The 27,162-nt window shown below is 41.7% G+C and overlaps 1 protein-coding gene and 1 non-coding gene across 2 annotated transcripts in view; both read left to right on the forward strand.

Moving 5' to 3' along the window:
• The first annotated feature begins 538 nt into the window (after positions 1-538).
• Positions 539-610, forward strand: TRNAC-GCA (transfer RNA cysteine (anticodon GCA)). The gene has a single exon. It is a non-coding gene; the product is annotated as a tRNA-Cys (tRNA).
• Positions 611-3,689: 3,079 nt separating this feature from the next.
• Positions 3,690-27,162, forward strand: part of PLXDC1 (plexin domain containing 1) — a 106,021-nt gene continuing 82,548 nt past the window's right edge. The window contains exons 1-2 of the mRNA XM_051994642.1: positions 3,690-4,129; positions 17,753-17,937. Coding sequence (XP_051850602.1) covers positions 4,054-4,129; positions 17,753-17,937 — 261 coding nt within the window. The 5' untranslated portion in view covers positions 3,690-4,053. The remainder of the gene's footprint in view (positions 4,130-17,752; positions 17,938-27,162) is intronic.

Genomic DNA, 27,162 nt, shown 5'->3' on the forward strand with positions numbered 1-27,162 from the left:
TGCTGAGGGTGAAGGAGATTATTCCCAGAGTCCTCTGGGACTGAGAAGCAGGAGCACCAGCGGTGAGATAGGACCAGGATTAGGAAAATCTTGGGGGAGAACAAAGGCCATCCCTAGAATGTGGGAAGAAGGGAGCTTGGAGTTGGGGAATCTCCTTTTTCTGCAAGGATCCCCCTCCCGCAGGTTTCCCCATAACATGAGTTCCCAAATCAAAGTTGTGAGATCCCTGCTTGGGTCCTGTAGGAAGGGGATAGCCTCTTAATAAGATCAACAAAAATCCCGAGCTCTCAGATTCTACAGCTTTCCCCCTAATATCTGATATTTACATATTTATGAACTTATTGTGTCCATTAGTGTTAGGTAAGCTTCGGCAGGGCCGGGACTCTCATTCTTCATCTGCATCCGTAGTTCCTAACACAGTGCCTATCTCCCAGTCTTTTCTTATAATCGAAGCACTATTCCACTCAATTCCACGCCTATGGCGCCTGCGCGAAAATAGTCTCTAAGAGTTCTCCTTACGCTACGTTCGTCCGGCAGAGGGGGTATAGCTCAGTGGTAGAGCATTTGACTGCAGATCAAGAGGTCCCCGGTTCAAATCCGGGTGCCCCCTTCTTTACTTTTTTTTTTTTTTTAAAAAAGATTTAACAAATTTCGTTAGGGATAACAGATAAAATTCTCTTTTAAATTGAGCTCACTCGCTTCTTTTTCGTCTAAGCGTGTAGAAGTTGATTCTTCCTCGGCCAAAGAGGGAGGAAATGATCAAACTCCTTGTCGCTTTAAAGGCTTTAAATTTCCCTATATTCCGCTCACCATATGGGAGGGCAAATGGAAACTTTCTTTGCCAGACTCACTTCCCCACACCGCGGTGCCTCTCAGCGGTGCCTCCCCACTAAGACCCCGGGGCCAGAGCCTGGATTCCGCCCTCGGGGGTTCCACTTCTAGCCTCTCTCCCTGTTGAGTTCAACGAGAAGGGTCCTGACTTGACGGTGGGGGACCGCCAAGTGTCTGGTAACTAAGAACTGTCCGGTCCGGAGGAGGCGATGGGGCTTCCCCCGAGCAGCCACTAGAGGGCGGCAGGAGGCCGCGTTGGGAACTATCGGGGCCGCTCGGGAGAGGAGGGGATTTGTCCGTGAGACGCCAAGAGCGCCCCTGCCAAGTCAGAGGGAGGCTTGTGCCAAGGCAAAAATCACACGAGGGTTCTGGAGCTGGCATCTATCGAACAACCACCATTTATCTGATAAGTGCCTAGTAAATGCAGGCCCTGCTTTAAGGAACTGGGGACATAAATAAAAACAAGCAAACAAAAAACGAGAGTCCCGGCCCGCAGGGAGTTTACAATCGCCTGATGGCATACACCAAATTAACCGGGAAATCTGCAACAACAGCAACAGTGCTTAGGGCGGCGCTACTAGGGGAACCAGGAAAGGCCTTTTAGAAGAATAAGACTAGAGGGCCCCGGAGAAGGGTTGGAGCAAAAAGGAGAGGATGCGGGGATTGGGAGGAACCCGGGTAGAAGTTGATTGACATGTGGTTTGTGTTTTAACTTGTAAATTATACATTTCATGTAAAAAGCGAGCAAGTCCTGGATCTCTACTCTCCAACCCCCCGTCCCCCCCTCCTCTCAGTGCCTCCCAGAATCTTTTCAACTCTTTTCTGCAAATAGCCCCATCCCACCCCCCTTCACCCCCCTCAGTCTCTCTTTCCAATTCTCCTTTTGTCCCCTCTCCCTCCTTTTCCACACATACACCCCATACACCTTCCTCCGGGACCTGTCCTGGGTGAGAACGGTATGCAGTACACAAGGCTACCCCAGCTCCTTCCTCATGACTTTTAAGTAGGCCGGGGAAAGAAAGAGGCCCTTCAGTGTCCTGACCTGATTCCCTGCTGTCTATTAAGTCTCCTAAATTGTGGATATTTTTACTCTTGTCCTGAAAGGGGAAAAGATGATTTATCACTTGAGTCTATTATAAGGTAGTGACAGGTGGGGAGGGGAGTAGAGGACAGGGAAAGAGAGAATGCAGAAAGAACACCTTCTCTCTCTCTGGGCTTCAGCCTTGGATACTGGGTCAGAACTAAAAATAGACCTGGTTGCCCCCGTCTTCCCAGAGTTCTAGCATGGAAAGATAGCACCTTGACTAGTTGTGGCTTTGGGAGGAGGGAGCTATCCCAGAGGACTTATATGTAGTCAAGGTCTTTCCACGGCCACCATCCCCCTTCTCCTCCCTGTTCCTGTCTCCTTCTCTTGGTCTTCCCGGTCTGGGTGGTCCAAAAGAGGAAGCTGGGGAACAGACAACCTTGAATGATATTTCAGAGTGAGGAGAATCAGTCTAGAGGTCTGCTTTGGCAAGGGAGAAGGTAACCTTCCTTCATTGTAGGCTGGGGGAAGATTCCTGTGCCGGGAGAAAGGTGAAAAAAAGACCTCCGAGACAAGAGCAGAATTTCAGGGGGCAATATTGTAACTTAGAAGGAAGGCAGAGTTTAGTGAAAGGAGATACAAATAAGATCCATCAGTGGGAGTAGGGCTGAATGGTAAATTAATAACATTCAGAGCTTTCCACCCCCTCCTGCCTCAGTTTCCCCTCAGGGAAGCAGCTGAGGGAGAGGGTAGTTAACAAAGATATTCAGCAAAACTGGACTCCAGAGGACAGAAGATTGGGGGAGGGGGGTTAGGTGGCACGGCATACTCAGCCTTCCCACAGAGGCAATAGACTCAAATTACAGAATGAGACAGATTTTTGGATATGGCGGATAAGGGAATTTGCTTCACTCGACTGTGAATATTTGTTAGGAAGGTTTAATTTTTAATTTATTTTTGTCATTCAATAAGGGGGTGGAGTGGAGGGGAGAGAAAATCAATTCTTGTCAACTGAAAAAGTAAAATTAAATAAAATTATTTTCTAACAACAGAGTAAAAAATTGGTCTGTCAGTAAGCATTTATAAAGCGCCTAGTAAGTGCCGGGCACTGTGCTAAGCCCTGAGGAGTGCAAAGGGAAGTAAAAGTGAGTCCCGAGCTCCAGAGCTTACATTACAACAGAGGAGAAAACATCAAACAACTTTATGTGTATATGTTATGTGTGTAGGTATATATATGTATGTGTGTGTTTGTGTGTGTGTGCGAGATATATACAGAGTAGGTGGGAGGTGCTCATGTCAGAGAGAAGGCTCTAAGCAATGAGGATTCGGGGGTGTGGAGTGGGTACAAAATTCTCTGGGACTGGTGCCAACCAACTGTTACTCCATACCCCCGGAGAAAGGTTGGCGCTGGTGTCTTTAATTCTAAAAACATAGGCAAGTAATGGGCAAAAAAAGGATTATAGATTGAGAACCCCCTTCATTTCACTAACGGACAAGTAAACCGATAGCCAGAGACGTGAAGTGATTTACCCAATGTCAAGTAGCTAGTAAGATGCGCGGGACAAGATTCGAACCTAGGTGCATATCCGCTGAACTAAGTTAGTACTCTCCGAACTTCAATTTTCTCATCTGTAAAATGGGCATAAGAGCGGACCTCCTTGTTTCTTGATAATCCTTTAATCGCTCTAAAAATGGGAGGGGGAGGGTTATTGCTCCCACTGTCTCCTGGGAGTGACCCAGTCGGCGGCCGGCTGCCGCATCCCCGGGGAGGCCACGAGAGGGCACGCCGCCCGCGGGCTCCTAGCCCCTTTGCCAGCAGCAGTCCTACTCCCTGCAGGCGGGCAGGCGGGCGGGCGGGCTGGCGGGCAGGCCCGAGCTCCTCCTCCACCCCCTCCCCCGCCCCGCTCTCCGCCCCCCTCCCCCTTGGCTCCCAGCTGCCGCGGTTCTCCCTCCCTCCTCGCTCCCTTGCCGCTTTGCTCCCTCGCTCCCAGCCCACAGCAGGCAGGCTCCTGGCTGGCCGGCCCTCTCTCAGTCCTCTCGTCCTCCTGTCCCTAGCTCGGGAAGGGGACCTCGCAGCCGGCGCCCCCTGCGTCTGCCTCCAGTCCAGCCATCCTCTTCCTCCCCTCCTCCCTTGTCCCGGCCAGACCCCAGGGACTGGGGGGCCAAGGTCCCGGGGCCCCGGGCCCCCGAACTCCACCATGAGGGGGGATTTCTGGCTCCTGCTTGCGGTACTCAGGGAGGCAGCCGGTGGGCTGAGCCCGGATCAGGGAGCAGGTAGGAGGAGGGGATAAAGTTGGCATGGCCGGGAGCAGGTGGGAAGGGGGGTCCCTGCTTATCTATGAGCTGTTTGAAGCTTGCAAGAGGGCGCGCAGGTGTGTGTGTGTGTGCTCCTGGTGGCTACATGCATGTGCAAACATGCTAGCAGATTGAATGCATTTGTGAGCATCCAGGCTCCGGAGGATGCATGAGGTATGTAGAGGTAGGATGGGTGAGGGGAAAACACAATTCGTTTCTCTTTCCTGGAGCTCGAGGTTTCCCAAAGAAGGGGCGAGAGTAAATTTCTCAAGGTTCTTTCCAGCTCTGACATGTTCTGGTTCTGTGACTCTCAGTGTTGATAAGTGAGCACATATGTGAGCACATGGGCACAGGACACCTGGGGCTCAGCTGCAATAAGGCAGTCCTGTAGCCAGATCTGAAGCCTTCCAGAGAAATCTCAGTATGTGTGAGTGTGAGTCCGGGTGGGAGAGGCAATGGGTGCCAATCCACCCTCATCTTCCATAGGTATTGTGGAGAGATCCTTGTGGGTAAGGGAATAGCTCGGAGATTCTGTGAGACACAAGCGTCAGACTGAACCAAGGGAACTTAAGTTGAGGGGTCCTGCACCCCTCAGGACTGGAGTCTGGGATTACCGTGGGGGGAAGGGTCACCCAGGTCTGAGCTAAATCAGGATGTCTTCCTCTCACCAAGCTTGTGCTTTGCTCCTTCCACAGCTGTTATCTTTCTACTTTAGTGTGAGTAAGTGGTGCAAGGGGAGAAAATCAGAGACCCGAATCCCTTTGAAGCACAGGATTTGGGGACCAGGTGGCAAGAGCCCACGGGAAACGCAGAAGGGCTCTGGTTCAGGGACCATTGTGGGTAGAGTATATTGTAGCCAGCTAAGGCAGCTCTGACTTGGGTTAGGTAGTAAAGATCGCCTTGGTAGTGCTTCTGCTGCCACCCCATCCTCCTCTTCCCAGGAGGCAGCTCAAAGTGTGATCCCATGTCTTTGGGTGGAAGAGAAGGAACACTAAGTCAAGCCTTGGTCTCCACTACCCTTCCCCCATAAGAACCTTCAAGACATTTTATTCTTTTCCCCAAATTAGGTTAAAGCTAAAGAAGATTTTCCAACCATAAGGAAAGGACTGAATAGGACTGACAGTCTCCTTGTGGTAATGGGGGTGAGGGTAGGGGTAGGAAGGGGAGGACAGGAAGATCTCAAAGGGAAATTCTCCTATGGTTGGGGGGAAGCGCAAAATAGTGTAGGCAGATTTTGTTATTGTTTTTGATCCATATATTAATTGGTCCAGTCATCTCAGTGAGGGTACTTAAATTCTCTGTTCCTCTACCCCAGTGGGACAAAGTACAAGCTGTAACTTAAACATTTTACTTTCTCCCCTGCCTTTATTCCACTTTTTCTAAAAGCTTTCAGACCTTTAACTAGGTTCTCTTTTCACCCTTTCCACCTTCAGGAGCCTCTAGGCTAAATAGCAACAACATATTTTAATAGTGCTTTAAGGTTTTCAAAAAGCTCTCCTCAAGACCACCCAGTGAGAAAGGTGTTGTTCCAGATTGTGCAGATGAGAAGACTGAGGCCAGAGCTTCAATCAGAGATCCAATGGCAGAGGCAGGATTTAAGGCCAGTTCTCCTGAATCAAAGTTCTGGCACACTAGTCACTTTGTCAGACTCCCCTTGGGACCTACTACACCCTTGGAATCTGGGCTGCTTGGAAATTGAACTAATTCTAGAAAGATAAATTTGCTATGATCCTTGATTTTAGTTTGCTCTATCCTCCCCATCACCACTACCCAAGCTTTGGAAAGACTTGGTTTGCAGGGTTCCTGCTCTTTGATTTCTGGCACAAGGAAATCTCAGTGGAGGAATCTGTGTGAGCCAGAAGAGGTTATACCCAGAGAACTCAGTTCTGTTCTTTTATAAAGACACAAAAGCACTTTAGTTAGAGCTGCAACTAGGGAAAGGCTTCCATTAGGAAGGTCAGTAGGATGTCGGGAGATTGGGAAGAAACGAGCATATCCTCTTGTTCTTCACACAATTCTGTACATTATCACTTCTTGCCTGGATTGCTGCAGTACTCTTTTAATTAATCTTCTTGTCTCCAGTCTCTCCCAACATAATTTTCCTAAGATGAAACATCATTCTTCTGCTCAAGGAACATTCAGTAGCTACTGATTGCCTCTAAGATTTATATTAGCCTGGTTTACAAGGCCTTCCACAGTTTTATTCTAATTTGCCTTTCCAGTCTTATTTCAATTTCAGTTTCTTCCCTTCAGGTTGTCTATAGTCTAGTCAATTTAGATCACCAGCTGTTTTCTGAAGTTGACATATTTCTCACCTTCATACATTCTTAGAAGCTTTTGCTTGTCAACCTAGAATGCACTACCACCTGATTTCTGATTTCAGAACCCTTATGTTCCTTCAAGGCTTATTTTAAATCCTAGCTCTTCCTGCTCCCTCCAGTGGCTAGTAATCTCTCCTTCCACCAGCCATCTCTAGTTGTCTTAATCAGTATTGCCACTGGACCCAGATGACTCTGAAGGGAAAAGTGAGGCAGGTGACCTTGCACAGGTTTTTCTCACTCAAATCCAGTTCACTTGCATGTCATGACATCACATCCCTGATATCATGGTCCTCTTTGAGAACAAAAGACAAACAACAATAACATCCTTTCATTTTGCTTAATTTATCTGTCCACAGGGTAGAAAGAAAAGTTCCTTGAGGGCAGGAACCATTTTGATTTCTCTTTAAATCTTAATGCCTTGTACATAGTAGTTATTTTAAATAAAAAAATATATATATTATTGCTTTTTTCTCATTTGGAAAGTGATCCCCACTTTCCTCCTCTCATTTCTCTCTCCACTGCATCCCTATGTAGAACCATCCTTTTAAAATAAATACAAGGTATTCCTAAAGTCTTAATGATACTCTGTATAGTTAGGCAAAAACAAATCAACCCGTTGGCCATGTCAGAAAATGCACGCTTCCTGAAAAGACTTAAATGAACTGATGCTGAGTGAAGTGAGCAGAACCAGGAGAACTTTGTATACAGTAATAGCAAGATTAGGTAATGATCAACTATGATAGATGTGGCTCTTCTAACATTAATCCAAGATAATTCCAATAGACTTGGAATGATAAATACCATCTGTATCCAGAGAGAGAACTATGGAGACTGAATGCAGACAGAAGCAGACTTTTTTTTGTTTGCTTGCTTTTTCTTTCTCGTGATTTCCCCCTTTTGTTCTCATTTTTCTTTTGCAAAATGACTAATATGGAAATATGTTTAAAATTATTGTACATGCATAATCTGTATCAGATTGCTTGCTGTCATGAGTGGGGGGAATAAAGGAGACAGAAAACGATCTGAAACTCAAAATCTTACAAAAATGAATGTTGAAAACTATCTTTACATGTAATTGGAAAAATAAAATATTTTTGAATTTAAAAAAAAGAAAAAGGAAAAAAAATGCTGGCTTTATTCTGAAATTCTAGTCCACTGCTTCTATCTCAAAAGGAAGAACACCTGCCTCTCCAGCAGTTTTCAGAAAACATAGGCTCATTGATTTTTTTCGAATTCATGTTATTTTGGTCACCTTATTGGAGAGCAACAATTTACTCTTTGACCTTTTTTTTTGTTTGTTTTTTTGTATCTACAGAACTTAATACACAGCCTGACTCATAGTAGAAACTAGTTGTTATTCAGTGATTTCATCTCTTCAGGAGTCCATCTTGGCCAAAATACTGGAGTAATTTGTCATTTCCTTCTCCAAATGAAGAAATTGAGGCAAACAGGATTAAGTGATTTGCATAGGGTCACACAGCTAGGGAATATCTGAAGCTGGATTTGAACTCAGGAAGATTTGTTGTTATTGTTGTTGTTGTTGAGGCAATTGGAGTTAAGTGACTTGCCCAGGGTCACACAGCAAGGAAGTGTTAAGTGTCTGAGGTCAAATTTGAGCTCAGGTCTTCCTGACTTCAAGGCTGGTGCTGTATCCACTGCACCATCTAGATAAGGAAGAAGAAGATAGACAGATGGATAAGCATTGTGGTGGAGGTATGGTAGCAAGAGTAGTAGTCAAAAGACCAGGATATGAACCCTAGTGTTGTTATTTAACTGATATATAACAGGCAGGTCCTTTATATATGTTTGACTGACTGTTATCTTGGTTCCGCTTTTATCACTCTGCATCAGGCTTCCTAAAATTATGTAATTTCTTTATATTTGTCACTTCATGTCAGTTTGTTCAGACATTTCCTAGATGATGGGCACCTATTTTGTTTCCAGTTGCTTGCTACTATAGATTATGCTCCGAAGATCTCTTGACTTTTTTAAAGTATATGTTTAGAAGTTGTATTGCTGTATCAAAGAGTATGTATAGTTTAGTGACATGTTAAGTATGGTTCTAAATTATGAAAAGGGTTGGACTCATTAATGTTCTACCAATAGTGAATGACTGTTCTTGTTTTATAGCCCTTTCAACATTGACTATTGCTTTCTTTGTCAACCTGATATATGTGAAGTAAAACCAAAGAGTTGTTTTTATTTACATTTTCTTGTAATGATTGATTTGGAGCATTCTTTTTTTTAAACTAGGTTCATATCTTTTGGCTATTTATTTATTATAGAATGACTCTTATTCTTATATATTTATATCAATTCCTTATATATCTTGGATATTAGACCTTTACCAGGGAAGCTTGTTAAAAAAGTTTTATTCAATTATCTTCTAATTATAGCTGAAATTTTTGTGTAAAGTTTTCCAGCTCTATGTAATAGACATCGTTCATTCTATCTCCTGTGATTAATCCTATTCTCTTTTTTAATTAAGAATTTGCCTTCTGAAAAAAAAACAATTTGCTTTCTGGTCATGAGTATAAGCTATCTAATATCATTCTCTCATTTTTAAAAGTTAGATATTTTATATGACTTTTTATATTTATATATTTTATTTCCATTTGGAGTATATTGTAGTATATGGTATAAATTATTTTCTAAACTTAATTTCTGCCCAATTGCTTGCCAGTTTTGACAATAGCTTTCATTTAAGCTTTTTATTTAAGTTTTGTTTAAGAGTTTTTGTCCCATATAGTAGAGACTAAATATAAGTATTTGTTAAACTGAAGTTTCCCTTTATCGTTTTTTCTGAATATTCCATTCCTTTCATGAAAGCATTATGTATCCTCCCCCTCAGATCTCATATTACATCCTTGCTTGAGAGGTGGCCTCTAGTGGGGAGCGCATCTGGAGCTAAAGAAATGATTCAGATCCTGACACTTATTTTAAGAAAAAATAATACTTCATTAGAAATAACATTTCTACTTCCTTACTATTTACATTTAAATTAATTTCAATGCATAAAAATAATATACTTTTTCACCAGCTTCCTTAGTCCGCATTAAGTTGTGTATTTATTTTCATTCACTTTGCATGATAGCATTACAGTATTAGAGTATCCTTCATTTCTGTTTTTTTTAAAGTACATTATTTCATAAAGATGTTTCTATAGTTCTTTGTATTCTTCCTTGTCTATCTTGCTACTTTTAACTTCTATCCCCTTTACTTTTTACCTCTGTCCCCTTAAGAAAGAATTTCTCAGCTACTCAGTTTTTTCATCTGTAAAATGAGTTGATTGAACTAAATGATTAGTAAGATCCCTTTTAACTCTAAATTTCAATTTGTTCAGACCCTTTCAGGCCAAAGCCCTTTCTTGTAGCTGGCTGATGACCTCCTCAGCCCACAACACCTCCCACTCTCCACCCCCTGCCATCAATTTAGCTAAGCTTTATGGACAAGACTACAAAAGGTTTTTATGCTGGAGGCTACCAATGAGCATCATTAAGGTGTTCTTTCTTCCTTCCACAAATCTATCTAGATACTCTTTTGGGTAGGAAAAGATAAAATATGTGTTTTCTAAGCTATGATTCTTAAAAAAAAAAATTCTCTGACAAACATTGACCAATATGAACATTTCCATATATACAAAGCAGGAAAAGAGGATTATAAATGAAACCCTGAATCTCTATTATGAACAGCTTGCATTTAAAAAAAGAATACAACAAATTCAATATATAAAAACAAGAGAAATCCTCTAATAAATAAGTGGCCAAAGGATATGAACAAGCAGTTTTCAAAAGAAGAAATGTAAGCTATCAACAACCTTATAAAAAAACCATTTGAATCAATAATTTTAAAAGAAATACAAATCCCCCTCTATTTTGCTTTTAAAACATTATACTTTTTGTGTCTCCCTCTGAAATCTTGTCTGTTACCTTTTATGCATTAAAAATTTTTATTTAAAAATTCCTGTCATCAGTTCCCTGTTTGCTCCCAAATCCCCCTTTCCTTGTCATCAGAGCTGACTATTCATTATTATTGAAGTATTTGAGTCTATGGATATCCTGTCTGTGCCTCAAATAGAGCTTTGGGATAATGGACAAAGGTGAAGATGAAATCAGAGAATAAAACTACCCCACCCCCCTTCCCATGTACACACACACAATATCTCAGACCCAAGGGGTTGATTCCCTTCTAGATGAAAATATGTAATGGGGAGGATGAGAAAGCCCCATGATTGATGTTTGAAGGTTTTGTGGTTAATAACTTGAGCCAAGAGATGACTGAGTCTGAAAAAGGCCAAAGGTTATTAGATCACACTTATATAGAGAAAGGGGACCCTGCAATTCTATTATAGCATTGAGGATTCTAGCCAATGGGAATAAATGGGAAGGACTATGGTTAGATCCAAATGGGAGGGAGACACCTCCCTGTCAGTGTCAGGGATGGCAGTACTGTATTCTGTCTAGGATCAGAACTCAGTTTCAAGGATGTCATCTCCTTCTTGGTTAAAACAGGGTGTATTTGTAAACAGAAGAGATTCTTCTTTAGGAACACGGTTTGCAATAAGAAAAGTGGGGGGGGGAGAATTTCTACTTTGGAAACATTTGTGAGTTGAGGGAAAATTTGTGCGGGTGAGTGGGAGAAATGGGTATAGGAAAGATTATGGAGGAAAGGAGATGTGTGGGAACTAAACACTAGACTTCTTAACAGGTGAGCCTTCCTTATCTCTCCCTCCCCAATTTGTCAAAGGTATAATTAGAAGATCAGAGGGGTAGAGATTGAGATGTATTACTCTGGAGGAGGTGGAGGAGAAGAAAGAGGAAGAAAATTTAGAGGAGGGTAGCTCTGGTCTTTCATCTCTGTGAAGAATCCCCTCCCTGTTTCCCTGAGTGGAGGGGACATTTTGCCTGGAGGTGAGGACAAGATGACTTCTGTCAGAGGTATCTCTGGATCAGGACTCAGGAGAAGAGATTCCCTATCTGCACTTCTCCCCTCTAGTTTTCTCTTAGAAAGCTGGGGTCAGCTTTTTCTCCCTCTTTGATGGATGTATTAGTTTGGTGGAGATTAGAAACTTTATTTTCTATGAAGATCAGGCAGGAGTGGGAAAGAAAGAGAGAGGAGGAGGAGGAGGAGAAGGAGGAAGAGGAGGAGAAGGGGGGAGAGAGGGAGGGAAGGAAAAAGAAGGGGAGAGAGAGAGGGAGGAAGGGAGAAAGAGAGGGAGAGGGAGGAGAGAGAAAGAACATGAGACAGAAGCAATAAGAGGAGAGAGGATGAGGGTTAGGGAGACAGACAGAGAAGGATTATTGCAGAGGAATGTTGGCAAGAGGACTGAATTTGGAGTCAGGAGACCTGAATTTGAATCCTGAAGCTTCCATTTGCTTGTCACTTTCTCTCCTTAAGTCTGTTTCTTCATCCATCAGAAGGGTTTGGACAAGAAAATTTTGAGGTGCCTTCTATTTTCTAATGTTTTATCTTTCAAATAGAAACAAAGATATGGAGAGAAACAGGATGTGTGAGAGAGAAATAGAGATAGGGTGATGGATGCATACAGAAGACTGGCTGGTGAGGATGGGCAAGGAGTATAGGAGGTGAGAAGGGACATGACTGAGTGCTTTATGCTTCCAGTAACTTGGACTAGAGTAGCTGTCCAAAACAGGAAGGTCTGATGCCTCTTCTTTTCCCACCATTGCTTTCCAAACCTTTTCTCTATCTGGGGAATGACCTGAGAGGGGGCCACAGATCCCAGGAAAGACTTTAAAACATCAAATCTCTCTCTTTGCCCTTTCTCTTTGTGTCTCATTTTTTACTTCCCAGTTTTTCTTCGCAGTTTTCCTGTATATATATATACACACACACACATACATATATATATATATATATATATATTTCTTCTATACATATTTCCACCTTTATCATGCTGCTTAAGAAAAATCAGATCAAAAAGGAAAAAAAAAATGAGAAAGAAAAAAAGTAAGCAAACAACAAATAGTGTGTTGCGATCCATGTTCAGTCTCTATAGTTCTCTCTCTAGATGTAGATGGTTCTTTCCATCACAAATATATTGGAATTGGCCTGATTCACCTTATTGTTGAAAAGAGTCAAGTTCAGCTCCGATGTGCACTTTTTTCTCCCAGCTCTATGCTGAGGGTATAATCAATATATGCATCCTAAGTGTTAAATGAGGCCATTGTGGGAAGGTTGGACTAAGATCTTCTTAAATGGGAAGAAAGACTGACTGAACCCTCAGTGTTCTCTGAAAGGCATATTTGAATAATTTCTGTCCTAAAACTCAGTATCAAGAAGCAGGATGGGGGAAGAATTAAAGTTCTATGATAGGAAGGAAGCCAGGATCAAAGATAGGGAGGCCAGTATCTAGGACTGAGGGCCTATTGTCAGGTATGGTAAGCTCAGTGTCCAGGATGAGAGCTCAAAATTAAAAACGGGGGTTCAGGTCTGAAATGAAACTCAGTATCAGGAATGATAAGGGATGGGAGGTTCATGGATGAAGGCTTCATATCAAGAATGGGGATAGAGTCTGAGATAGAACTCAGTGTTAGGAATAAAGGAATTAAGTGTCAGCTATGAATACTAAGTATCAAAAATTCATCTATTCCCTGGTCCAGTCGACACCTAAAGAAATAGGACAATCTAAAAGCCCTCTGGACTGGGGGAAGGGGAAGATCCAGTGCCCTTCTCAGGGCACTCTTAGCTCTTAGACACCATTCTAGACTTTTATTCTCCAAACCAGATACTTTCTCCCTCTCCATAGCTTTCCTTTCCCTAACCTTCAGCCCTCGTACCTGGGCAAAAAGCAGAAGAGGCAAAGGGAAGAGGACAGAAATACTCACTTGAATAGTCTATGATTGGGAAAGAAAACAAATAGTAATGAAAGAAACTCACCCAAGTGAGGAGAGCTTTCAGGGATGGGAAACTGCCTCATCCCAGTGTTAACCAAATTAGAAGTCAGGAAGTAAGGAGACTTACTATCAAGGAGGCTAACCTTTGTCCTGAGCACAGAGGAGGAGGTATGGGTAAAATGTCAGTGCTAAAAATTTCTTGGGTGGAAAGATCACAAGTGGAAAAAAATTTAGGAAGCCCTGATTTAGTCCAATCCCCTTATTTTTTATTGGCACAGAGAGTGCCAAGGTAGTGGCAAAGACGGCCCTAGAACCCTGATTTCCTAATTCAAAGGTTCAGAAAACTTGGACTACAAGGTAAACACAGAAGGAAGCGCCTTCTTGAGCTTTTTATCTATTCTGGGTCCAGCTGAGACTATATGTGAAGACAGAGCTGAGTAGAGAATTATGCCGAAGGTGAAGAAAAGGGCTGTTGACAGATTTCAGGCTTCAGATGACATGGTATAAGCCTATTTCCAAACTTTTCTTACATCCAGGAAACAGGGGTGGGTGGGTGGTGCTGTCATCAGGGTGGGGACGCCATTCCCCAGAGCCAGTTGGACGCACTTCTGGGATGCCAGCCCTCGGGACATGGTGGCCCCTCTCTCAAGCTCCTTAGAAGAGGACACACAAGGTGGCCTTCCCCTCTGCAAACAAGCCCCACCGTGTGTTGGGGCGGATGCACCTCGGGATCTCGGTCCAGGGGAAACATGTTGGTGGCTGGTGGTGAAAGCCATGGAGCCGGATGCTTCCCCCACTGAGTCTCAACCCCTTCCACTGCGTCTACTTTGGGGTGATAGGATAAGAGTTAAGAATGAGAGGAAGATAGGGAGGAATGACATATGGGGAGTGGCGTGTTCAGGAGAGCAGAGAGACCATGGGTTGTGTCCATGTGTTAATGGTCTGAAAAGCCTGGCTGGGTCTCTGTACACTTGCCAGGCATATGTGCCCACAGATGTCCTCTGGCACTGACGTTTGAATTTTGACCTATTCGAGTGAGATTTTGGCCAAAGTCATTTCGTGTTTCTGAGTCTCAGTTTCCTTATCTATAAAAAGGGAATTGACCTAGATAATTCAAAAAAAATTTATCACATACTTAACACATATGATAGGATACTGGCCAATGAGGCTGGACCCTGGGAGTCTAAGTGGGCTCTCCAAACATCCACATGGGTCTCCTGGGCTTGTTCCCAGAACTGAGCCCTTAAGGGTCAGCTCCCTATTACATAAACATCAACAATCATGAATGTTTCAATATGCAAGAAAAAAGCCATAAAAGAAGATTATATATGAAACTATGAATGTCTATTACATGCAGTTGTGGGTTTTTAACAAAAAGTATATTTAAATGTAACTTGAGAGTACCAATTCCAGTTTGCTTGTTCCCTTTTTTAATTTCCTCCCTAGATGATTCCTAAGGTTTCTCCTAATCCCAGTATAATTTTAAGGCCCATGATTAAGTCCTGGTTTGGCCATTTATTAACTGTGTTATCTTGGGTAAGTCCTTTAACACTCTTTGAGATAAATGGATAAAAATGAAAGTAAATGATTTATTTCCATAAATAAATAAATGATTTATCTTCATAAATCAACCTACGCCTATTTTTTTTGTAAAGAAAGCTCTGTGCCAGGGATGAACATTTATTCCTTTCATTCAGCACTTAATAGTTCCCTCACCCTCTTCCCTCCTCTTTAGTCCCTTCAGCTGTTAGCCCATCTCTGCCCATACTGGCTGTGTCTGGGCTACACTGTTTGGGTTTGTCTAAATGATACCTTCAGAGTCCTCTCCCCATTCCACCATCATCCAACCTAAGCGATATGCCTTCCTCTGGTGCTCTGCACATGCTCCCCTTCTGCTCTGGCTAACACCCAAGTTTTAGAGCTAAATCCCATTACTAAGCAAGGGAGCCCAGCCAGCTCCTTAGCACAAACAGTCCTAGTTGGGAGGAGCAAAGGGGCAGGGCTGACCCGGAGCTTAGAAGGCGGTTCCATGGCTCAACCCCAGCCCAGAGGGAAGGCACAAAGCCAGAGTCCCTTCTAATGTCTGTGAGCCCCTTTGAAGAGGGCCTTGGGGAAAGTGGGAAAGGATAAAGCCTCAGTCTTTCCACGGTTCATCCCTAGCTCATTCATGGGTGGCCCTTCAGCATCTTAGGAGAAAGGGATCTCAGACCTCCTCTCTCCCTTCTCCCAGAGTGGTCTTGTCCTTTCCCGGGGAGCATCTGGTACCGATTACAGTCAGAGAAGTGAGAACCAGCAGGCAGGGGCCCAGCAAGCACTAGTCGCCAAGAATGACTTAATTGAATAAAATGTCTAATGATGAACCATGTTCCCCACAGTGGGGAGCACTATCTCCTCCCTACCAGGCTGTGTCTCCAACCCTGTCCTCACCCCTGGCTCCTGGATATCCATCCTCATCACCTTCTAAGAGATGGCACTGTACCTACTCCAGTCCCCAGGCTGTTCTTCCCCACCCACTGAGGGGAATAAGAAAAGAAATCATATTGTGGTCACACTCCCAAGCCTTAATTTCAAGGCAAAATTTCTTAGACTGATTAGAGGCACCTGAGCACTTATTATCACAGTTCTGATCCACCTGCCTGGTACTTAAGTTTATCTGCAACAGACAGACCCATTAAAGAGTCATTGAGAGGCACATCTGTGATAGTGAGATGTGCCATGAGACCAAGTAGGATGGAAGCCTTGTTTTAATTGGAAAGATACAGAAGTTGGATGGTTTATACACAATTCATTCGTTTATTTTTGAGACAAATTCTCCCTCTCTTCCAGTCTAGAAAGGCAGCGGATAGGCAAGGAAGCTTTGACCAGCTTCACTTTCAGTGTTTGTTGATGGTCACTGGGTTGCCCCAAGCCTGGAGTCAGGGAGATATCAAATCTGGTTTCAGACACTTCCTAGCTGGTTGACTTTGGGCAAGTCACTTAACTCTATTTGCCTCAGGTTCCTCATCTATAAAATGAACTGGAGAAGGAAATCTTTGCAGTATCTTTGCCAAATACACACACACACACACACACACACACACACACACACAAAACAATCCACCAAAACCAAGCCCAAATGGGGTCATGAAGAGTCAACAGATAATAACAAAATTTCCAACCTGAGTAGTTCATTCTCAAGCAATCTGGTGGCCCCCATTTTATGAGGCTCCCTATATTGGTGAGGATTGGTACCTTAGTGGATTTTAGCCATTTCAGCTCAGAATTCCCAGTCCACCAGTCTGAATCTCTCTAACAGCAGGAATTATAAGTATGTACTGCCACATCTAGAGTAAATGTTCAATTTGAAAAGAACCTTTGAGTGAAGAACTCAGAAAGAGGAAGAAGAGGAGGAGGAGGAGGAAGAAGAGGATGGTTATCATCATCATCATTATCATCATCATCATCATCACTTTGCTCATATAATAGGCTAAAGTAGCCAGCTAGTCATCTCACTACATTGTCAGGATTCTGTGTTCTATGGCATAGAAATAGCCAAGAGGGTAGAAAAGAGTTTGAGAAGTGCTGTCAAAGACACAGCCCTCCTTATGACTGTCATCATGAGTCCATAGCATAAACTTTAAAGAGCAGACTATATTAGCACAGTCTGGGAACAAGATGGCAGCAACTCTTACCAAAAGCCCTGTTGTGGACACCAGTTTCTCTCTTCACTCTGAAGTCTCCTGCACTAATAGGTAAAAAAGCAGGAACTGCCAGATCTTAAACTGTCCCTTATACTATGATGTTGCCAGAAGACTGAGCAAGAAAACCATGTGTAGCATTTTTTTTCCTTATCCCATAGCAGTTATGGTTTCAGAAACTCTGGTGCATCCTCAGTGGCTTTTCCCATATGCCTGTGCATTTTACTCCCCTATATTATGTATGGTCTTATTAAATGTTGGAAGTTCCCTGGCGACTCTTTTTTGTCAGCCTAAGCTGTAAATTGCCCAAAGTTTGGGGCACAGAGAACATGGAAACATTTGGTTCATGATGATGGTCACAAGGATTTTTCCTATCTTTTTGGATATTTCTGTGTCAGATAACCCCAGACCCTGACAATTTAGTGGGATAACAGATTGTCCCACCTTCATTTTATGTGAGTCAAATGATGCTGAGAAAAGTGATCTGCTTCTTCTTTTCACGGCTAATTAGTGACAGTGACTAGAGTTCAGGTCCCTTGGTACCCAGTTCACGGCTCTTTCCACTGTGCCACAGTGAGATGAGGAAGTAGGTTGGCTTTTTATAGGCTTAGCTTCTTTAGTTACATCTTCTGTAAAGGAGCAGGACAACCTATCTTTAAAAAAAAAGAGTATATTTCCTCTCTGCCCTTTTCTAGTTCAACTTGGAGATGAGAAAGGACTGATATGATTTTTTTTCCCCCTCATCCCCAGGTCAGGGACCAGGCAGAGGTCCAGAATGGGATGCATGGAATCCAGAGAGGATGCTGGGCTGGAGGAGGAGGGTTCGAGAGAGCACCGGCCGGGCACCTGAGCCAAATAGGAAACGACTGAGCCAAGATCAGGGTGGGGGCACCCTGGCTATCGATACATTCCCTGATAATGAAACAAAGATCGTGGTAAGTGAATCACTGAACATCAAAAAAGTCTTCCCAGAAGATTTTGTCCCTCCTATTCCTTTCCAGACTATCAAGGCTGCTTGATGAGATGAAGGGCTGGGGTGAAGGCAACAAGGAAAGGGAAAAAACCTCACAGATCTTAGAATTAGTTGGAGACACAAACCGCAACCTTTAGAATAATGCATTTATGTAATGCCTTTTGTAATATAGTTACCTGCTTTTTGGTCTCCTTTATCTGTGAAAATTCCATGAAAATAGGTTCTTTGTCTTTTTTAATTGAATCTTGTATCTGTCTCAGTGCTTACTTAACAGTGCTCTGCTGTACACAGGAGGCAAAGCAGGCATCTTACCCAAAGCTCGTCTGTTTCCTGCATACCTCTACCTTTTCTATAGTTGACCGGTGTTAGTACAGTCAGGAAGGCACATCACTTGATCTTTGAGTAAGGAAGACTTAAAAAACAATTTACTATTTTTATTTTCCCAAGTGACATGTAAAATCATTTTTACTTTTTTTTTTTTAAATTGTAATTTCCAGATTCACTCCCTTCCTCTCCACCCCCAGCCTCCATTAAGAAGACACATGTGAAGTTATGGAAAACATTTCCATAAAAGTCATGTTGTGAAAGAAAACATAGCTCTCCCCTCCCCTCAAGAAAAATAAAGTTAAAAAAAAAGAGTGTGCTTCATTCTGTATTCAGACACAATCAATTCTTTCTTTGGGCACAGATAGCATTTTTTATCCTAAGTCAGAAGGAAGAATTTTAATGACAGCATCAATATTATCTCACTCACTCTTTTATCTACAGTGCTGTATGCTGTAGATAAAAATTTGGGGCAAGCCTGAATCTCTGGTTTGATTCTAGGTTGATTGGCCACACTAGGAATCCTTGAGTTGTGTGTTTATACTATGTATAATAAATATTTAATTGTTGTTGTTGATGTTCAGTCATATCCAATTCTTCTCAATCCCATTGGGGGTTTTCTTGGAAATGATACAAGAATGGCTTTCCATCTCCTTATCTAATTCATTTTACAGATGAGGAACCAAGGCAAACTGGGTTAAGTGACTTGCCCAAGGTCATACAGCTAGTAAGTGTCTGAGGTCACATTTGAACTCAGGTCTTCCTGACTCCAGCCTGGGCCCTCTATCCACTGTACCACCCAACTTCCCTAATAACTATTTATTGAACTTCTAATTTCTGAAGAGCACTGATAGTCCCTTCCCTCATGGAACTTCCAGTTTGGCAGAGGATGAGACACAAATAAAAATAACTATTATTCGCAACATTACACAAGTGCATCAGAAAGCTACAAAAACAAATTTTAAAACAAAATGTCAAAATTAGAAATAATTGCATAGAGGGATGTCATGGAAAGAGGGAGGCCATTGAGGAAAGGAAGGTTTCATTGAGGAAGTAGTGTTTGAATTGAGCTTTAAGGTAGGAATTCAACATGTGAAGTTGGAGAGGGAGGGCATATATCTATATTTTTATTATCTTATGTTATATATGTTTCTAGGATAAGTCTTGGGCTGAGCTGCAGAATAACAGGTTTCAAGGCTGACTAGACAGTAATGGCTCTCTCTTTCTTTCTTTCTTTCTTCCTTCCTTCCTTCCCTTCCTCCCTCCTTCCCTTCCTCCCCCCTCCCTCCCTCCCTCCATTCTTTCTTTCTTTCTTTCTTTCTTTCTTTCTTTCTTTCTTTCTTTCTTTCTTTCTTTCTTTCTTTCTTTCTTTCTTTCTTTCTTTCTTTCTTTCTTTCTTTCTTTCTTTCTTTCTTTCTTTCTTTCTTTCTTTCTTTCTTTCTTTCTTTCTTTCTTTCTTTCTTTCTTTCTTTCTTTCTTTCTTTCTTTCTTTCTTTCTTTCTTTCTTTCTTTCTTTCTTTCTTTCTCATGCTTGCTATTTCATAAGGCTGTTGGTAGCTATGGCTTTGATTTGTTCAAAGGTCTGAACCTTTCCCCTTTCTCTCAGAATTGCCTGAATTGGTGGTTCTGCATCCCTGGTAGTTAGCAGTAATAAGACTGATCCACCCAGTTTCAGAGAGGTAGCAAGTAACATTCTGAGTCCTGAACATATATCTAATTGCCTCAAGACTGTTTTTTTTTTTTTTTTAAACCTATGACAGCATTTCAGGGCTAAAGAAAAAATTGGTATCCTTTCCTTTTCTTCTGTTCTTCCCTGATGCTAGCAAGAACAAGAGCTTGTTCTGTCTCTGGGAATTATGAGGAGATTGTTATATTCCTAAAGCCAAATCTGATGAAGTCAAAATAATTTTAGTCATATAAAAAATGCTCCAAATCATTAGGGATCATGATTTTTTCAAAGATCTCCCTTCTTTCACTCAAAGGCTATGGGGAACATGGCTAAGAATTTGTGTGTGTGTGTGTGTGTGTGTGTGTGTGTGTGTGTGTGTGTGAAGGAGAGAAAAATATTACTATGGGAGTTTCCATGGCATGGCACTGGAATATTGAACATAGTGAAAATATTCAGTGCAGATAGGGTTTACCAGGCTGCCCTTTGGGATCTATAGCTCTCTCTCTGAGATCTCTCTTTTGAGAGAACAGGACAGAGACCCAGGTCTCTATCTCTCCCAGCTTTGGTACTCTCCCTTAAGCCCTATCTTTCTCTCCATTCTGCCCACTCTGGTACCATATTTACATAGTGGTAGGGTAATGGCACCTGGTACCCTTCAGTTAGATAGATACCCTACTGTGCCAGTCTTTCCTGGATACTTAACTAACAGTCTCATGGAAAGGAGGTAGGAATGGAAAGAGAGACTGTTTTGGCCATAGGGGACACAGACCCAGAGGCAGGCTTGATGTTTGATAAGAAAAGAACCTAATTAGGTCTGATGTTGCAGGAAAAAAGCCCAGTCCTCTGAGGTACTGCTCTGGAGCTGAAGAATGAGGAGGAAAAGGATTGGAGGGGATTAGAGAGGCAGGGAGTGAAGTCAGTGCAGCTGAGCTCAGCCCTGGCATGCTGTCTCACCATCAGGATCCTTCTAACCTCAGTCACCTATGCCAGCCGTCCCACTGGGAAACCGATGGAGTGGTGTGTGTGTGTGTGTGTGTGTGTGTGTAGGATTTCATGGTGGGGAATAAAGTGAGTGCTCTGAATTCTCAAACTCTGCTAAAATACATCTGCATTAAGAAGCATGATTTAAACCCGTAACACATGAGTACACTTGGCTCATATTTTTACATGTTCATGAATATTATCTGTCTTTTTGGTCTTCAGAGAGAATTCTCATGAAACATCCAGGTTTAAATTCCCATCAGTTGTTCAGTCATTTTTCAACTGTCCCACTCTTCAGGATCCTATTTGGGGTTTTCTCAGAAAAGTGGTTTGCCATTTCTTTCTCCAGATCATTTTACAGCTGAGGAAACTGAGGCAAATAGGATTAAGTGATTTGCCCCAAATTACCCAGCTAGTAAATGTCTGAGGGCAGACTTGAACTCAGGGAGATGAACCTTCCTGATTCCAGACCTGGTTCTCTGTGCATTGTGGTGCCATCTAGCTGCCTTTCCCATCAGTGCACAGAAGCTTTATGAAGATTTTCTATAGAGTCTCAGAAGACAAAGACTATGTCTTACATTTCCTGTATTCCCAGAGGTGTACAAATAAAGGGATCTTAAAAATCACCTAATCCAACTCCATTTTGGGGAAGCTGAAACTCAGGATCCAATTATTTACCCACAGTCATTTGACTAGTAAGGAAATTTTATCCCAGATAGTCTAGCTTGGGAACCATCAATTTTTAAAAATTGTTTTATTTTTTTTTTTTCTGGTTAGACATGCACATTAATTTTTTAAAAAAATACACATTTCTTTATGAATCATGTTGGGAGAGAAAAACCATAACAAAAGGGAAAAACACAAAAGAAAAAAAAAAGAAGAAAAATAAAAAGAAGTGAATATAGCATATATTGATTTACATTCAGTCTCCATAGTTCTTTTTCTGAATGCAAATGGCATTTTCTATGCCAAGTTTGGTGGGATTGTCTTGGATCACTGGACTGCTGAGAAGAACCAAGTCTTTCATAATTGAGCATCACATATTCTTGCTGTAATTTTGTACAATGTATTCCTGGTTCTGCTTGCTTCATTCAACATCATTTCATGTACATCTTTCCAGGCCTTTCTAAAATCCACTTCTTCATCCTTTTTTTTTAGAGCAATAATATTCCATTACATTCATATACCACATCTTGTTCAGCCATTCCCCAATTGATGGGCATCCATTTATTTTCCAATTCTTTGCTATCACAAAAAGAGCGGCTACAAACATTTTCGCACATGTGAGTCCTTTTCCTCCTTTATGATTTCCTTGGAATACAGACCCAGTAGTGACACTGCTGGATCAAAGAGTATGCAGCTTGATAAATACAAATCAGAGGCAGTTAGGTGGTACCAGAGTGTACAGAGAGTCAGACCTGGAGTCAAAAAGTGTGACTTCAGATATTCTAGCTGAGTGACTCTGACAAGTTACTTAACCCCACTTGCCTCAGTTTCCTCATCTGTAAAATGGGATGAAGAAGCAAATGGCAAACTACTCCTTTACTTTTGCCAAGAAAACCCCAAAATGGCATCACAAAGAATCAGATATGACTGAAAAAGATTGAACAACAAACAAATCAGTGCTTGATTTATGGTTTTGTTGATTGTCTAGACTTTAGAAAGAGTCAAGGGAAAATGTTAATAATGCAGATTGAATTTAAAAGGGATATCTTACCCCCTCCTCTGAGTTGATTGTTAAACATTTAACAGGACATCCGACTAGCTCTCTCCTCACCTAAGCCCGGCTTCTCTCACAAGCCTTGCTTTTTGCTTCCCTTCTCCCTTATTCTTTCCCTTTCCTTCTCTTCCTTCTCCCCTCCTCTCCCCCCGAAAGAATCCACAAACCCACCTCCTCCTCCCCATGAGTATCAAATTCTTTGGAGCCCAAAGACACAAATTCTGCATCTTTTCTGTTGTGCAACTCTTCTGGCCTGTGAAACCTAATGTAGACAACAGCATGGGCTGTGTTTGTGAGAGCAGGGCTAGAACTGGGCAGGGGAGGGTGGAGATGGAATCTGGGGAATATAAGAGATCTCAGACATGGAGTGAGGGAAGGATTGGGATAGTGCCCTTTTGGGAAAGTTTCCTCTTATTCTCACAAATAACTCATTCCTATTCCAGGTTCCCCCAGGAAGAAATAGAACACACAGGCATTTTGCCTGGTAGCTTGGCTAGGGAAGACATCAATCTCTACCCCAGCCAGTGCCCTCTCTTCTCTCTCCCCACATCCCACCTTGCCATTTGTATTCATTCATTCCCCTCAAACCACCCCTTAGTTAGAGGGAGAGGGAAAAAATGAGGCACAGAGGAACAAACTATGTACACTTAGTGTACTATAGTTCATAAATTCAATAAGTTAGGCTCTGGGGCAAATATAAATGTAAACCCCATACAGAACTGCCCTTGAGCCCATCAGAGTTTGGGGAGAAGATGGGGGCTAACCTCTTTCTTACCACTAATGGACTGCTATAATCTTTGGATCTATGCATGCAATCTAGCTTCAGTCCTGGAGGAATCTAAAGAAAGGAGTCAGACTGCTTGAACTTACTGGCTCTTTATACTCTATCCCTATTTTTACCCTGGAGCCCTGGGAAGACTCATTTAAAATTTGGATTTGACTTGTGTCTAGGGTCTTCTCCAAAAGAGAAAAAGGAGAAAGATACAATATAGATCAAGTATAGGACAGCTATTTATTTCCTCTGTGAAAAAGAAATATTAAACACAGAAGACTCACAAGAATACATTGACAAGGCTTATGATAGCCGTCAATTATCACAACTGTTAAAAAAGAGAAAGATACAATGTGGATCAAGTATAGGACAGCTATTTGTTTCCTCTGTGCAAAAGAAATATTAAACACAAAAGACTCACAAGAATACATTGACAAGGCTTATGATAGCCATCAATTATCACTACTGTTATACTGTCTGCAGGAATTAACATTAAAACATGAAGCATTTTGCAATAAACTTCATGCAAATAATTCCCCCCAAGTCCTTGTGCTCTGGTGAGCTAGACTAAGAGCTGAGTTCATTCTCTTGATGAAGTGCTAACAAAGGAAACAGGAGTGTTAATTGGGAGAGCAGAATTGTAAAAAGAATATTACAAAAATATATAATAGAGATTTGGCTCATGACATAAAGAAATTGTGTGATAGACATCCATCACAGGTTACAAAACTTTGCTATTTTATTTTATGTGAAATAGCTTCATGAGCTCAAACAAATATACAAATCATAAACGAATGAGCAATTTGCTTTTGGGGAGACGTGCTTTTTTATAGCGCAGGAGGGACAGAACAGTGGAGGGCAGGATCTAGGGAGTGAGGTGATAGAACCAGTTCTGATTGAGTAGATTGAGATTAGCAGAGATGGAGTCACTTCCTTTAAAGTACACTGAGTGCACCATTTTGGCTCAATAGCCAAACCTCCTGGTTTGCTGCCATCACAGACACAAGATATCAATAAGGCAATTAATTGTTTCATCGTTCCAAAGCTCCCAAGACTTCAACATTGAGGCAGATGGAGGGAACCAAGACAATCCAATACATGCTTCATGGGATGGTTCCTGAAAACTCAATCCCAGACACACAAAGATCACATCTGACACCGGCCCTGCTTTTACAACATTTGTAATGCCTTAAACCTAAATCACTTGGGCTATCACAGATTGGCCAACAATAGGTCCCAGGCCAACTCCCAATTAATCATTATTTGGGCTCTGATTGATTCAGAGTAAATGTAAATAGCAATTGTTTCTGTTTGGGCCAGAAATTCTTCCCGTTTCCCACCCTCACCTCCTACCCACCCTCAGACTGATTTTTTTTTTTTTAAACTAGGTAAAAGAGACCATTCTTTGTCTCAAATCTTACCTAGGTTTAAATACTGAATGGGTGGTTATTTTGGTCAAACTGACCTGTCAAAAAGATCTTAGCTTAAAAAGGCTAAGGTCTCCTATTGCATCCAGGGCCATGTCCAAATCCTCCACTGGACCTAGATGGCTCTGGAGGGGAAAGGGAAGCTCGTGACTTTGCAGAGCCCTCTCTCACTTAAATCCAACTCACTTGCGTGTCATGGCATCACCTCCTTAATGCCATGGTCCTTTTCAAGAATGAAGGACAAACTATAACCATCTGCTCAGGAAATATAACACATATACATGAATAATCATGCTACAAAACAATGTAGTCTAATTGTTTTTAAAATACTTAAAACAAAATTAAGAGTTTCTTGAAGAAAGGATTTAACTTGAGCTTCAGAGTATCGGTAAGACTACAGTAAGGTAGAGCAGAGAATAGGGGCAGATTTCCAACTAGCACCAGGTAAACAGGTCTTTGTTCCAAGATACAGGCATGTTGGAGGACAGCTCCCTTCTCGATACAGTATCCTTTTATACTTTCCACATTATCAACCTATTTCATTGATTTAGGAATAAAATCATCCCTAGAAAGCAATCTGGGCTATGATCATACCTAGTGGAATGATCTTCAGCATTTCTATCCTTATAACCCCATTCGACTGTTTTCTATGCTTCCAGATCCCTTTGTCTCCTTCCCTTCCCTGACAACCAAATTCATCCCAGGTGCAGTTTCAGTTAATAACAGCTCTGATCTGAGCCGTTTTAATTTGTATTCTAGTTATCTGTATTTTTGTCTAATAATATATAGTTGACATTTGTTATGCCTTAGAGACTACATCATGTTTTACATACATTATTTCATTTGAACTTCAGAAAATCTCTCCAATAGCTAATACAGGTGTTATCATTCTCATTTTACTAATGAGAAAATGAAGGTGCACAAATTTTATGTGACTGGTCTACAGCCAGTCAATACAGTGGTGATGATGTCCTGGGTAACTAGGTGCAGTTGTCAGAATAAAACTGAAATACTGATGGGATAACTCCCTGAGGCAAACAGGAAGAGTACTGATGGGGATCAGTTTAACCTCATAGTCCCACCTCTCTGAAGGTCATTGGTAATCCCACCTTGCTATATCTGGTCAGAAATCTTAGTTATGTCAACACCTTGAGGTTAAATTTCCCTTATAAATTTATCCATGATGTGGCTTTTTTTTTTTTTTTTTTAACAATAACATGATTCAGACCAGTTCCAATGATCTTGTGATGAAGAGAGCCATCTACACTCAGAGAGAGGACTGTGGAAACAGAGTGTGGATCACAACATAGCATTTTCACTCTTTTTATCATTGTTTGCTTGCATTTTGTTTTTTTTCTCATTTTTTCCTTTTTAATTTGATTTTTCTTGTGCAGCAAGATGATTGTATAAATATGTTTACATGTATTGTATTTAACATATATTTTTACCATGTTTGACATATATTGGATTATTTGCCATCTGGGGGAGGGGGTAGCAGAAAGGGAGGGGGGAATTGGAACTCAAGGTTTTACAAGGGTTAATGTTGAAAAATTATCCATGCATATGTTTTGAAAATAAAAAGCTTTAATAAAAAATAAACAATTAAGTTTGTCCATGGCTCATGCCATCTTTGCTGAGCCCCTTTGGATTATGGCCATCATGACATTCTGCCTCCTGCTCTTTCCCCTAACCCATGCCATGTGGTATCTCTCCTCTCATTCCCCTAATCATGCTTTATGATGTCTCTTCTCTCATCTCCCACCATGCTTCTATTCTTTTTCCTTCTTATGTCTAACTCTTTTAGGGTGCTAAATCCCTTTTAGAATTTAGCCTATCAGTCAAGAGCATACTCCAACATCGTGTGTGTTGCTTTTCTGCTGGTTGATTGTGAGTTCCATTAGGAACTTTCTTTTCCATCATTAATTGTTAAAAACTTTTTCCTTACCAACTATATGCTCTTCCAAACTCTGTTTCATTGTTACTATTCCTAGTTTATGGTACCTCTTCATTTTGTCTGTAACTTTTCCTAAATAAACCTATCTTTTGCCAAAGAGAATGTCCATTGTGAATTCTTCATATGACTGAACCCCAACATTTAGTGCCTGAACATCAATCTTATCATTTGGGACTAGAAATCGCTCTTCTAAATCACATCATTTGGCTTCTAAATCACATCAGTGGGAGGATTTGAACTCTGATCTTTCTCATTCCAAGTTCAATACTCTGTCCAGTAAACTATACTTTCTTGTATTTACTAGCTTACAAATTCCTGAAGGGCAGAGATTATGCTTCCT

This window comes from Antechinus flavipes, chromosome 4, assembly GCF_016432865.1.
Source record: "Antechinus flavipes isolate AdamAnt ecotype Samford, QLD, Australia chromosome 4, AdamAnt_v2, whole genome shotgun sequence".
NCBI lineage: Eukaryota > Metazoa > Chordata > Mammalia > Dasyuromorphia > Dasyuridae > Antechinus > Antechinus flavipes.